At 40.4% G+C, this 13,329-nt stretch overlaps 1 protein-coding gene and 1 non-coding gene across 6 annotated transcripts in view; both read right to left on the reverse strand.

Annotated features, from left to right (window-relative positions):
- The window catches only part of ZEB1 (zinc finger E-box binding homeobox 1), a 199,333-nt gene that overhangs the window by 49,389 nt on the left and 136,615 nt on the right, over positions 1-13,329 (reverse strand). For all 5 annotated transcript variants that reach the window (XM_065921220.1, XM_065921219.1, XM_065921221.1 and 2 more), the window contains exon 2: positions 8,034-8,234. In XM_065921220.1, the coding sequence (XP_065777292.1) occupies positions 8,034-8,234 (201 nt within the window). The remainder of the gene's footprint in view (positions 1-8,033; positions 8,235-13,329) is intronic.
- On the reverse strand, positions 4,135-4,260 carry LOC136162358 (small nucleolar RNA U109). Its single transcript, XR_010662154.1, has one exon. It is a non-coding gene; the product is annotated as a small nucleolar RNA U109 (small nucleolar RNA).

A 13,329-nucleotide genomic window follows, 5' to 3' on the forward strand; every position in this document is an offset into this window, starting at 1 on the left:
TTCTTTATACCAGTTATTATGCCTTTCTTTATAATTTTCTGGTGGGGAAATACTTTGAGATTATGCAAGTATCTTTTTCCTCATGTAACTGGCATCCACTAACTTTAGCAACCATTTACGGCTCTTGCCCACAATTACCAAGGTGTTTGCCTAATGGTGATTTTCCACTCCCCTGATTACTTCTTAGTTTACAACTAGAATTATACTATAAAGAAGAGCTTTCCCTTCTCCTCCATGTATTTAAGTATTTCTATCCATATGGATGCACTGACATTTATTTCATTTCATAGATTATAATCCAATACTATCATTTATTTTGCTGCCAAAATTGTTCTAGATTTGGCCATGGGGCGTTCCTTCAAGTTAGCTCTTGTGTCTCTTGATATGCCTTCATAAATTTTTTTTTAGCACTTTCTTACTCATGTTCCAGGCTTATCTTACATTTCCTCTCCCTTGGTTCCAGAATCAGTCATTTCTGCAAGGAGTCTTGCTATAGTCATTCTGCAGATCTGGGCACTGGATACACTTACTGCTGCTGTTTGTCACTGCCGCCCTGCCTTCTCAGCAGACAGAGCTGGGAGACACGTATGTGCACTGACACCTGCACGCAGGTGTGTGCACTTTCTTATTTGTCTTCAGAGACATTAAGAACCATGAGATCACACTAATACCTCTGATTTCAATCAGACACCACAGGGTTTATCCCAGCCTTCTTTCTTCCCCTTGTGTGTTTAACTTCCTGCTGACAGTGAGAAACCTGGGTCTCCTTATCCTCAACACAGTTACTGATTTGTTCAATTTCAGAATACACTATATACATAAAGTAGTCTCAAAATTATGCATACCTCTGTAAGTAGCACTTTTATTAGGGAAATCGGGGACAGGAAGGGGTGTGTGACGCTTTTCTGAGTGTCTTCCTGCACATTTACAGCCAGGACAATCTGCCCCTCCCCCAAATAAATCACCCAGCAGACAGAACATAAAATGAAATAGAGAATTAGCAAGGGAACCTAGCTGTATCACAAATGAATTACACGACACACCGAAGGGGAGGGGAAGACAAGAACCTAAGTAACCTGGAAATCAATACTTGGAACATGTGTTGTAGAGCTGACGACACAGGAGCTGTACACACTGCTCTCCGTCCAGGCACACGTCTGACTGGCTGGGATTTTCCAGGAGGGCAGTGGGCACAGCTGAGGTTCCCACTGTAGGTAGAGCCCAGACTCCTCCCCCTGGGCCACCTCATAATGCTTATGCATTGAGAGTCACTCAAATGTTAGTGCTGCACATTTAGTGCAAATGGAGTTGGATCCCGTTATGAGCAGAGCTAAAAAAAGACCTCTGCGGTCATCTGGCCCAGTTTTTTCATTTTATAGATGCAAAAGTGGCACTCAGGAGACACAGCACTACAAAGAAGACGAGAAGTTTCGTGGTAAGCTTTTCCACGTCACACACCACCTTTGGTTGAAAAAGGTTCCAAAGGGTAGGTGAGGCTAAATCTTGAGATGAGGATAATTTGGTTCAATACTGAGTTATTTAGTGATGGATGCATTCTTTGCATAGATTATTTATTGTATTTTATTATAGTGTTAGTTGCTTAATTGGAGAAGGAAATGGCAACCCACTCCAGTACTCTTGCCTGGAAAATCCCATGGACGGAGGAGCCTGGTAGGCTGCAGTCCATGGGGTTGCAAGGAGTCAGACAGACTGAGTGACTTCAGTTTCACTTTTCACTTTAATGCATTGGAGAAGGAAATGGCAACCCACTCCAGTATTCTTGCCTGGAGAATCTAAGGGATGGGGGAGCCTGGCGGGCTGCTATCTATGGGGTTGCACAGAGTCGGACACGACTGAAGCGACTTAGCAGCAGCAGCAGCAGCAGTTGCTTAATCGTGTCCGATTCTTTGAGACCCCATGGACTGTAGTCCACCAGGCTCCCCTGTTCATGGAATTCTCCAGGCAAGAATACTGAAGTGGGTTGCCATTCCCTTCTCCAGGAGATCTTCCTGACCCAGGGATCAAAGCCAGGTCTCCTGCATTGCAGGTGGATTCTTTATTGTCTAAGCTGCCATTTTATTATAACTTGTACTCAAAAAAGCTTTATTGCTATAACTGTAAGATCAGACTTTTGTATGTTTTTATCTTAAAGAAGTTTTCATTGACTTGGCATTTTTGTCAACATGTGCATTTCTATAGAGGTTAAAAATTTTCAAGTCAGAAAAATGGTTAAGTCACTCTCAAGATCATTTTAAGGCATTAAGAGATAGCCAGTCCATTAAATGATACTGTATACCATTGGATTAGTTTCATGTAATTTTTAAAAGCTAAAAGAATAAAAGGTTTATAAAACAGGTGTCCTGAAAGAGCGTGCATATTTAAAAACGTTTAACTGACACAAGCATGAGAGCTTCTGGCTGAACCACAAGGAGCTCTTGTCAGACAGATAAGTATGATATGCTGGAACACTGCCAAGTTACACTAGCTTTCCTACCAAAAAAGAGTGAAGTTTATAAGTCTTTTAAGACAACAGGACTTAATGAATCTAGAAATCTCATTCTTAGATGTGAACATGTCTTAGTTTATTTAGTTTTATAATGAAAATATTGTTTCTCTTTAATCCTTCTAAGAACTTGATCCTAACTTGAGACCTCATTCACAGGTAAGATTTTAAAAGACATTTATGGCATAATTAGCATTTTGATAGCATATAATATTTCCCAGTACACTTAAGATTGACAATTTGTACACTGGTTGCAAATCTGTTACCGGTTTTAGGTGCTCATCTCTGCCCCAGGTGAATGTCGTTGCCTGCTTTCTTCACTGCTCCCCCTTTTCTTAGTCTTTCAGGAAACCAACTGGCATAGACAGTGTGGCTCCTGTAGCTTACTTCTTTGGCTTTTTGCTTGTTGTACTTTGGGTAGTGGCTGATTAATAGGACGCACCAACGAGTAAAGAACCCTGAGCAGCAGTGGAGCCGGGCCTCCTGACAGCACAGAAGCTAAGGGGACCCGGCTGGGTACCATCTGCCCCCGGTGCCGGCTCCTCTGGCCGTAACTCAGGCGCTCTGTTTCTGCTCCGGGAGCAGGCTGGTTTGGTCAACCAGGTCCAATGTGACAGATAATTTTTCAAATTCAGCCACAAGGACCATCCTGAGGAGTCATAAAACAATTCAAGGGTAGAAGTGCTCTGGATCTGAGGCCTCATTACATAAACCTTCAGTGGAATGCATGATTAAAGGTCGGTTGATTGTAACCAACTGAATGAACCATTAAAAATTACTAACCTGGATATTCATGAAGTTAAATTAATTTACAGAGGATTCTGAACCAATAGTCCAGCAAAAAGTCTGGGCAGCCTTGCATCCCTGGGCCGGGCTGCAGATCAGCTGTGCATCTTTTTGCAGATGAAATTTTAAACTCCCATTGTTTACAGGAGGAATGGTTTTACTGGCTTGTTCTACCTGGTCAGGCAAGATTGTTTTGAACATGGTGTGACACACATAAACCTTATTTAACGAGGTGAGGTTAAGCCCAGAACTAGCACTTTATGTAGTCTGTTTATGAAATGAATGTATCTTCAAATTGAGGGCTCATTTTTTAGAGGAGTTTTAATTAGTTTTCACTATCTTCATAGCATGTTCTCTAAACAATGCACACTGAACAACTGTGGCTCAAATGAACAATTATGTTCAGGTAGGAATTAATGTGCAATTCTTAATACCCTGTGACTTGGGTATCAAATTTACCATAAGATTTGGTCAAATATAACTTGAGGGAGCTTATACACAATACAAATTAGAAAGTATTGACATTTACTCCATTTCATTCATTTTATCTACCCCTACTCATGTTTTCCACTTTGTCATCACACATAATTGAGAAAATCTGGACAAGAAGGATATTCTATTGCATGTGGCCATATGTTCACTCTCGTCATTGTGCTTTCTTCCTTCCTGATAGCCCAAGATTTCTTTTCTGTCATTTCCTTTTTATTCAGAGGCTGCTTTCAGACATTCGTTTAGGGAAGGTGTGCTGGGGACAAACCCTCTCCAGATTCCTTTCATTTGATTTCTTCTTCATCTTTGAAAGATCTCTTCTCTGGATACAGAATCCAAGGGTTGACTTTTTTTTTTAATGCAGGAGAAATATACTACTACTCAACTTCTACTGTAAGGCTGGCAGCCCTGAGAACTCCTTTTTTAATGTAGCATGTATTCCTGCTTCCAAAGGAATGAGGAGCAGACACGTCCACGTGCAAGACAATTCTTTTCTTTAGCATTTGAGGTCTCCTGTTTCTGGCTGGCTCCATGATTTCCTATGAGAAATTTTTGGCACTTAAACTGTTTCCCCCTAAAGGTATATGTACCTTCCTTCTCTGCTTTCAGGATTCTTTTCTTTGGCTTTAGTTTGCTTATGACACACTGTGACCTGGGTCTCCTTGGATTTATCCTGTTTGGGATGCAGGCTCCTGTCTTTTTGCTGCATTTGGAAAAATTTCAGCCATTATTTCTTGGAATAAGTTTTCAGGCTCCTCCTCTTCTCCTGGAATTCTGATAACAGGCACATGGGACCCAGTGAAGTGGCTCAGGCTCGGCTCCCTTCTGCAGCCTGGCGCTGCCGTTCACACGGGACGCAGGCTCTGTCCCCACAACCACATCGCTGATGCCTTCTGCGTCCTCCCGCACGGCTATGGGGTCTGTGTGCTGAGGCTCTGAATTTCAGTCACTGTATTTTTCAGTTCTAAATCTTCCATCTGGTGCTTCCTTATATTTTTATTTCTCTGTGAAGACTGCATTTTTTCATTTGAAGCACGCTCATGATTGGGAGCTGAAGCGCTTTTATCATGACGATCCATGTCAATAATTCTAGCATCTCTGCCACCCGAGTGTTGATGCTTGTTAACTGTCTTTTCTGCTTCAGTGAAGATTTTCCAATGAGTGAATTGTGAATGACACTTGGGACATTCAGTTATTCTGCTGGGACACAGAGACCCTAAATCTCCCGTGGGAAGGTGTTCAGGGTCACATTCCGGGCCATTGCAGGCAGGTCTGGGCTCCTCCCTCAGCCTCTATTCCTGCCTGGGGAAAGAGCCGGCTCTTTATGGCTAAATGGGTGGGATCTAGGCTCCCACCAGACTCTTCTGATTCCACGCTGGCTGAGGGGGCGAGGGTGCCTTATCATTGCCCCACATGGCTTCCACTGACATCACGGGTGGTGCAGGGTGGAAGCCGTGAGTCCTCACCAGGCTTCCCAGCAGGAGAGGGCAGGATGCCTATCACCACTGTGGGGAGGCGGAATGGAAGGCCAGGTTTCCACGTGGTTTCCAGGGCATGTCCACTGTCACTGCTGCTGAGAGGGGAGCAAAGCCCCATCTCCCGAGTTGGTCTCTGACATCACCACGGCAGGGGGGGTGTGTGTGCCCTGCTCAGTCGATGCCAAAGCCTGGGATCCCCACTGGTGGGCATGGGCCACAAGGCTGCAGTCTTCCTGTGACTGGACTAGAGCAGTTGGTGTGCAGAGCCTTCTTCTTACCAAGTGTTGAGGTTCTGATCCCCAGGGGACTCACTACTGACTGGGTTGTTCCTTGGGTCCTAGGAAATCTGCCCGTCTTCTCTCCACCTTCCAGAGTCTTCTTGGGTTTGTTTACATGTAATATCCAGAGGTTCTGGCTGTACTTAGCATGAGAAACAGGGAAAAATATGCATTTCATTTCCCTAGAAGCAGAGGTCTCTATAGTTTTTTTTAAAAGAGTTAATAAGGGACTAGGTGATTATCTTATTTTACTGCTTCCCAGATGCCTTATACATGGGCCAGCCCAGAAAACTCCTTAATCTCTATTCATATTTTACATAAGAAAAGATTAAGAAAATAAAAAAAGCAAAGTGTCACTCAGAAGGAGCTTCCAGGTTGCTCTGATTTCAAAAGTATATTTACAAAAAGCAGGAGAAATATCACCTAACCCAGATTGAATACAGGAGTCTAGACAATGTAAGGTCCAAATGTCAGGAAGATAAAAACTAAAGAATTGAAGCTCTCAAATCGAGTCTAGGAGGATGCGGTCAAGCTGGGCTACATGGGCCCTGGTCTGCTATGTGGCATAGTCTGGATTCAAATCCTGCAGGCAACCAGGAACATGAAAATTAGCTGTGATCTTCTCTTCCAGAAAGTATGAAGTTCAAGAACCAAAAGAAACTAAAAACTCAGGATAGAGAGATCATGGTACAAAAACACTTGGGTTTCCTGGCTTGTACGAAATTATTTTCAGAAAATACAAAAAATCTTTGAAAATAAATCACTGACCTGACCACTACTCATGATCTTTGAGGAACAGTGGAGATTAGGAGAGGTGGACAAAGTCATTCAGTTTGCATATTGTTCCTTTTGAAATTACAGGTCAGAGATGTTTAACTTCCTTCTGGAGAATGTGTTCTAGAATAGATTATGTAAGGTACTGTGCGTGTGTATCTGCACTAAAGAATAAAAAAAAAACCAAAAACACACCACTGACCTTGAGCACTCAGGATGGGTTCAGTAATAGAAAAGTCATATAAACTGGCCTCATATCCATTTTTTTACCTTATTCCTAGGAGGCATGATCTCATATGATATTTATTTTTGAAGACATGGATGGCAGAAAGTGAAGAGGAACTAAAGCACCTCTTGATGAAGTTGAAAGAGGAGAGTAAAGAAGCTGGCTGAAAACTCAACATTCAAAAAACTAAGATCATGGCATCTGGTCCTATCACTTTATGGCAAATAGACGGGAAAAAAACAGTAATAGTTACAGACTATTTTCTTGGGTTTCAAAATCACTGTGGATGGTGACTGCAGCCATGAAATTAAAAGGTGCTTGTTTCTTGGAAGACAAGCTGTGACAAAATCTAGACAGCGTATTAAAAAGCAGAGACATCACTTTGCCAACAAATGTCCAGATACTCAAAGCTATGGTTTTTCCAGCAGTCATGTGAGATGGACCATAAAGAAGGCTGAGCACCGAAAAATTGATGCTTTTGAACTGTGGTGCTGGAGAAGACTCTTGAGAGTCCCCTGAACAACAAGGAAATCAAACCAGTCAATCCTAAAGGAAATCAACCCTGAATATTCACTGGAAGGACTGATGCTGATGCTCCAATATTTTGGCCACCTGATGCAAAGAGCCAACTCCTTGGAAAAGACCCTGATGCTGGGAAAGATTGAAGGCAGGAGAAGGGGATGACAGAGGACGAGATGATTAGAGGGCATCACCAGCTCAAAGGACATGAGTTTGGGCAAACTCTGGGAGACGGTAAAGGACAGGGAAGCCTGGCATGCTGCAAGTCCATGGGGTTGCATAATGTGATATGACTTAGTGACTGAACAGCAACAAAAAAATACAAAAATATAATTTGTTAGCGTCTAAGCAGATTCTCCACTTGAGGTCATGATATGAAATTAAAGACAGGTTTAACTATATCAACAGTGTATGAAAAGATTGATTCTGCTTATAAAAAACTAACAAAATTCAATATATTATATAGCTCAATATACTAAATGCAAGTATGGTTGAAATAACTGTTATTCTACTTCAGAAACTACATTTTGGTAAGTAGAATGGGCCGGTCCATGGCCTTTTAGGAACCAGGCTGCACAGGAGGAGGTAAGCGGCAGGCAAAGGAATTGAAGCGTCATCTGCATTTACAGCCGCTCCTCATCACTTGTGTTACCGCCTGAGCTCCACCTCCTGTCAGATCAGCAGAGGCATTAGATTCTCAAAGGAGTGTGAACCCTACTGCGAATTGTGCATGTGAGGATCTAGGTTGCGCACTCCTTATGAGAATCCTCCAGAAACACCCGACCCCAACACACACCGGTCCATGGAAAAATGTCTTCCATGAAACTGGTCCCTGGTGCCAAAAAGGTTGGGAACCACTGGATTAACAAGACAAATAAACTGTAGTTCATTTCAAACTTATCATCCAGTTTATCATTTCAGTTAATACACTTTTTAAAAAAACCCAGAGAAGAGAATATTATGAGAAAAACTGAACTCACCATCGTCCTCCCAGCAGCTCTTTGCGCTCCCTTCTCTTGCGCTGCTCCCGGGCAACACTGTCTGGTCTGAGGGCAGGTCATCGTCTGGCACGCCGCCTTCACAGTCGGCTGCATCTGTGATGCTTTCTTCTTCCACAATATGGAGTTTGTCTTCATCGTCTGAATCTGAGTTTGTTTCTACCACAGTATTATAATTTGTAACTGTAATACAAACAAGAAACAATCAATCAAAACCAACTAGTATAAAAATAAGTTTTTACACCTTAGTAAAAAGAAATTTTAAGAAGTGCTTAAAATAGATTGTCACTCAATAATAGTTTATTTTAGATTGTAAAATGTAAACTAATGTATTTGATAACATGCATCCATACAGCACTTAGTAGATACACAAAAAAGGCAAATAATAGTAGCCATGCCTAGTGAACACTTAATTGTATGTACAGGTGTTTTATAAAGAATAACTAATTTGATTCTTATAGCAACATTTTAGCAACCCTATGAACAGAGACTCTATCTACTGCCTACTGCTTATAGCCCTATTTTACAGAAGTGGGAACCAAGACCCAGGAAAGGTCACTTGTCCATCTAGGAAGTGGCAGGGCAGGGATTTGAACCCAGGAGTCTGGCTCCATATTCTGTGTTCTTAAACACTCCATCAAACATCTTTTCCAGTTATAGAAAGCTTATGTTACAAGATACTGCTTAGGTGGAATGAGGGCTTCAAATCTTTCAAGTACTACAAATTAAGAGAAGAGTTCATCTTCCCTAATAAAATGGCAATGCAACACCAAGTTTAACAGTATTCTCAAGTTGTCAATTAGGTCCAGGCATTTTCGATTAATCCCATACCAACTTTAGAAAGAATCACCCAATATAACCAAATTTCCACATAATTCAGACATGATTTAAGTGATGTTTATATGTAAATAATGTTTATATGCAAGTCAAAAAAGAAGCCTAAAGTTCACTTTTCAAATGGGCATCTTTTCTACCTTTTCAATGAATTTCAATAAAGTTTAACACCAGCATTATAAAGATATATAATTATTCTGAATGACCACAGCTCACAGAACCAAAACAAATAATATAGTCCAGTCAATATTTTTCCTCCAGAGTCATCGTAATAGTCACTCTAACTGGATTAATTATTTAGAACTTCACTGGATATGATCACTAGAATAGCTCTTTTCAACGATCTGCAGGGTGGTTGTTACTTGCTAAAATTGAAGGGGGAAAAATAAGCTTTATTCATGTAGCTAAATATTAATTGCTTTCAGTTATTCTTTCCATTTTTCCCTTAAAATTTCCAATCATTCTTGAAAGAACATAATCATCTAAATGCTTAAATGACATAGGCTATATATATATACACACACCCCTCCCCATATAAACACACATAGACACACACACACCCAAGAACACAAAAGAAGAAACACAATCTAAAAGTAGGGGTGTGTATGTCAAGATAGGAACTAATAACCAAAAGTCTCAAAAACTGCTTTAACAGACCTGGGGAAGACCCCTCTGTCCAAAAGAGTACCAGAGGTACCCTTCTGCCCATATTAGGAACTCTTCCATATCTGAGGAAAAATATCAAGTCTTGTGTCTTTAATACTTTGGAATAAATACATTTCCCCAGATCGTTCCCCAGAGCAAATAGTTTTCTCTCTAGTTGTAATGTAAAAGTAATAATGTCACTGTAAAAAATTCACACAATACAAAACATGTAAAATTAGTAAAAGCTCCCTCCTCCAATTTTTCCTTCCTCAACCCATTCTTTCAAGGTAAAAATAACAGCAAGATTTATTAATCAATTTATGTACTAGGTAAACATGATACTTGGAGAAGGAAATGGCAGCCCACTCCAGTATCCTTGCCGGGAGAATCCCATGGACGGAGTAGCCTGGTGGGCTGCAGTCCATGGAGTCACAAAGAGTTGGGCATGACTGAGTGACTAATACACACACACAGACATGATACTAAGCATTTTATACGATGCTGCTGTTGCTGCTGCTAAGTCACTTGCAATGCTACAGACTGTATCCTCTGGCATGGATTCTATCCATGGGATTCACCAGGCAAGAATACTGGAGTGGGTTGCCATGCCCTCCTCCAGGGGATCTTCCTGACCCAGGGATCATACCATCGTCTCTTGCGTACTACATTAGCAGGTGGATTCTTGACCCCTAGCACCAGCTGGGAAGCCCATTCTATACACTTTATGCTATTAACTGTAATGCAGACCTCAGCCCGCACACGTCTACTGACTATAAGCCCTGGCTCACATCATACTGCTCTGCCATGCAGTTTCTGTGCCACGTAGTAACATATCCCAGAAACTTTTCTATGCAAGGCTCTATGGAGTTGTCTCACTTTCCTCTCAATGGCTACACAGCATTTCACTGTACAGACAGAATCTAACCAATCATCTGTAGACAAAATTTAGCTTTTTTCTAGTGTTTAAGCATTGTAAACAATGTAGTAATAAATTTTCTTATAAATACATCTTTGGACATTTCTTAAATAATTTGTTAGATACACTGGTAGGGGTAGAATTGCTGAATCCAAGGAAAACTTATTTAAGTAGCTATGAAAACACAGGAATTCCTTCCACTCTAGTCACGCCACGAACAAAGTAAATTGTGAAACTGTGACAGGTAAAGAGCATGATTCTTAAAGAACAGTCTGCAGCTGGAAGAGCGTTTCCCAGTGAGAGTAAGCATTTAACTGAGAGTAAGATACAAATGTGTGTGTTTATAATTTTATTTATTTTTGGCTGTGCTGGGTCTTTTTTGCTGTGTGTGGGTTTTCTCCAGTTGCAGTGAGCGGGGACTACTCTCTAGTTGTGGTACAAGTGCTTCTCATTGCTGGGACTTCTCTTGTTGTGGAGCATGGTCTCTAGGGCATGCGGGCTTCAGTGGCGGTGGCACATGGGCTCAGCAGTTACAGCCCCTGGGGGCTAGCGCTTCAGTTGTGGTTCATGGGCTCAGCTGCCCCGCAGCATGTGGGATCTTCCTGGATCAGGGATCAAACCCATGTTCCCTGCGTTGTCAGGCAGGTTCTTTACCACTGGGCACCAGGGAAGTGTGTGTGGGGGGGGTGTGCTTGAATGAGAGATCTTACTGACAAATGATGTAAAACGCTATTAGTCTTGTTTTTACTTTCCAGGGCTCCTTATCAGTAGCCAACTGAAAGCCTTACTGAAGTCATTTAAAGTTGAGACAGTATATAAAGGCATTTATATGCTCCAAACGAAAATCTGAACACAGCTAATGTTTCCTGAGGATTAACTGATTCTGTAGTTCACTAGACCTGGCTGCCACGCAAGGTCTGGTTCAGTGCAAAGCTCTCACTCTGCTTGGACGTTCATAGATAGCTGAAACTCCTACTAATTTCTAAAAGGAGGTTTTAGTACCTTTTCAATATCTTGCAGGCCATGGGTTTGCATTGATGGTATTCTTGCCGTTTAATACAATATACTCTAGTTTAGCTTTATTATTATCAATTTTGTTGGCTGTAGGCTGTCTGGTTAACTCTAGATTGTATATTTACATGTACACTTAAGAGTATATGGGGCTTGAAAAGTTTCCAAAAATTGGGCTTTTATATATATATATATATATATATACACACATTATGGTTTAAATATTTACTTGCATGCTTCATAGTTTTCATTAAGTTCTTTTTACTCTGAGCTGCTTCATTCCGTCTGAATCAACTGTAGCCTGAAGTCCTCTTTGTGAATATCTGTCACTTTCTAGGGCTCTAGCAAAACTCCTTCCTGTGCCCCAGTAGAAGCTGCCTTTGTAGTATGGATGACTATAAGCCACATAACAAAAACACAGAGACTGCATATATTTTACTGTTATCTTGTGAATTTTCCCCAAAGTGTGTTTTGAATAAGTGGAATAAAACTTGAAAAATTCAGAAGAGCAATATATTTTGTTGATTAAAATGGAAAAATAGACCAATAAGCCTTCTCACTGTCTTCTGCTTCACAGTCACTTAGTAGAGAGAAAGTAGTGAAAATCACTTATGCTAATTATCATAACTCAGATAACATGCAAGCCTGTGTGGCTGGATCTATCCTTTGGTGGATCCACAGAGCTAATTTCAAACTACACAGCTCCCACATCAGAAACACAGAGAGAATAATGCAGGGCATTTATAAATTGTAGAAGACAATGAGTGTCAGTGATCTCAACTGTCTGCCCATCTATTTCCATATCTCTATACTGTGTGCAACTTTTGAATAAAAAATAATGAAATATAGTTTATCTACAGAGAAGCATTTTTAACAATCACAGGTGGTCATAACCTCTCGCTTTTGGGTTTTAATTAAAATAATAAAATTTTAAGAAAGAAAAGAAACAGAAAATATAACGGTTTTAAAATCTTTAAATACATAAAAATTATATAATTATATCATATTATAAATATACACAATGTGAAATTTAAATGTCAATAAAAATGGTAGAACTTTCAATGCATTCCAGAATGTGATAAGGATACACTGACTCTTGGTGGTGATTCTTTTGTGTCATTTGCTAACATTAATGCCAGATTTAACAGTGTTTCCCACACAATGTGGTTGTGAGGAGCTAATGACTGAGAAATGCATTGTACTTGGATATTTTGTGAGCAGTAAAGACTACAGAAATATCTGCTACTACTCTCAGCAGCAGTGGCATCTCATTGAACCTTTACAACAATTCCCAAGAAGGAGGTACTATTACATCTTATTTTTATAGACAGAAAAAGAGAAAAAGTAGCTGAGTAATGGTTCTGAGGTTAAATCGCTACTAAGTTGAATACCTGGACTCCAATCCCGGTCTGCCTGATTCTACAACCCATATACTTTTACTACTATGTATAAAGCCTGCTGGCTGAAGATTTCTGCACTAGTGATAAATATTTTTAAACTTGTATTTCTCTGTCTAGCCTATTCTAGGGCCCTGTAATTCCATACTTAACAATTTGCCACTAAAACATTTTCAAATGACTCAAAGACTTTAACCATTAGAATCTCAAAATAATATAACCAACAGTATCCCATGAAGTAATACCATCATTATAATCAATAAGTCTTTACAAGACTTGCACATACTATTTTCAATACTGAATAGCATGTAGTACTGTATCAAAGGCACTCATTAAACTCTATGTACCTATTTCTTAAGTCATGTGCAGTTATAATAAAAGAACTAGCTAAATTAGATGAATGAGGTCGAAGAGCTGAGCAATACAATTACAACTTCCATCACAAAGGTAAGAGAAAGATATCTGAAGGCTTTAT

Source organism: Muntiacus reevesi, chromosome 2, assembly GCF_963930625.1.
Source record: "Muntiacus reevesi chromosome 2, mMunRee1.1, whole genome shotgun sequence".
In the NCBI taxonomy this organism is placed as follows: Eukaryota; Metazoa; Chordata; class Mammalia; order Artiodactyla; family Cervidae; genus Muntiacus; species Muntiacus reevesi.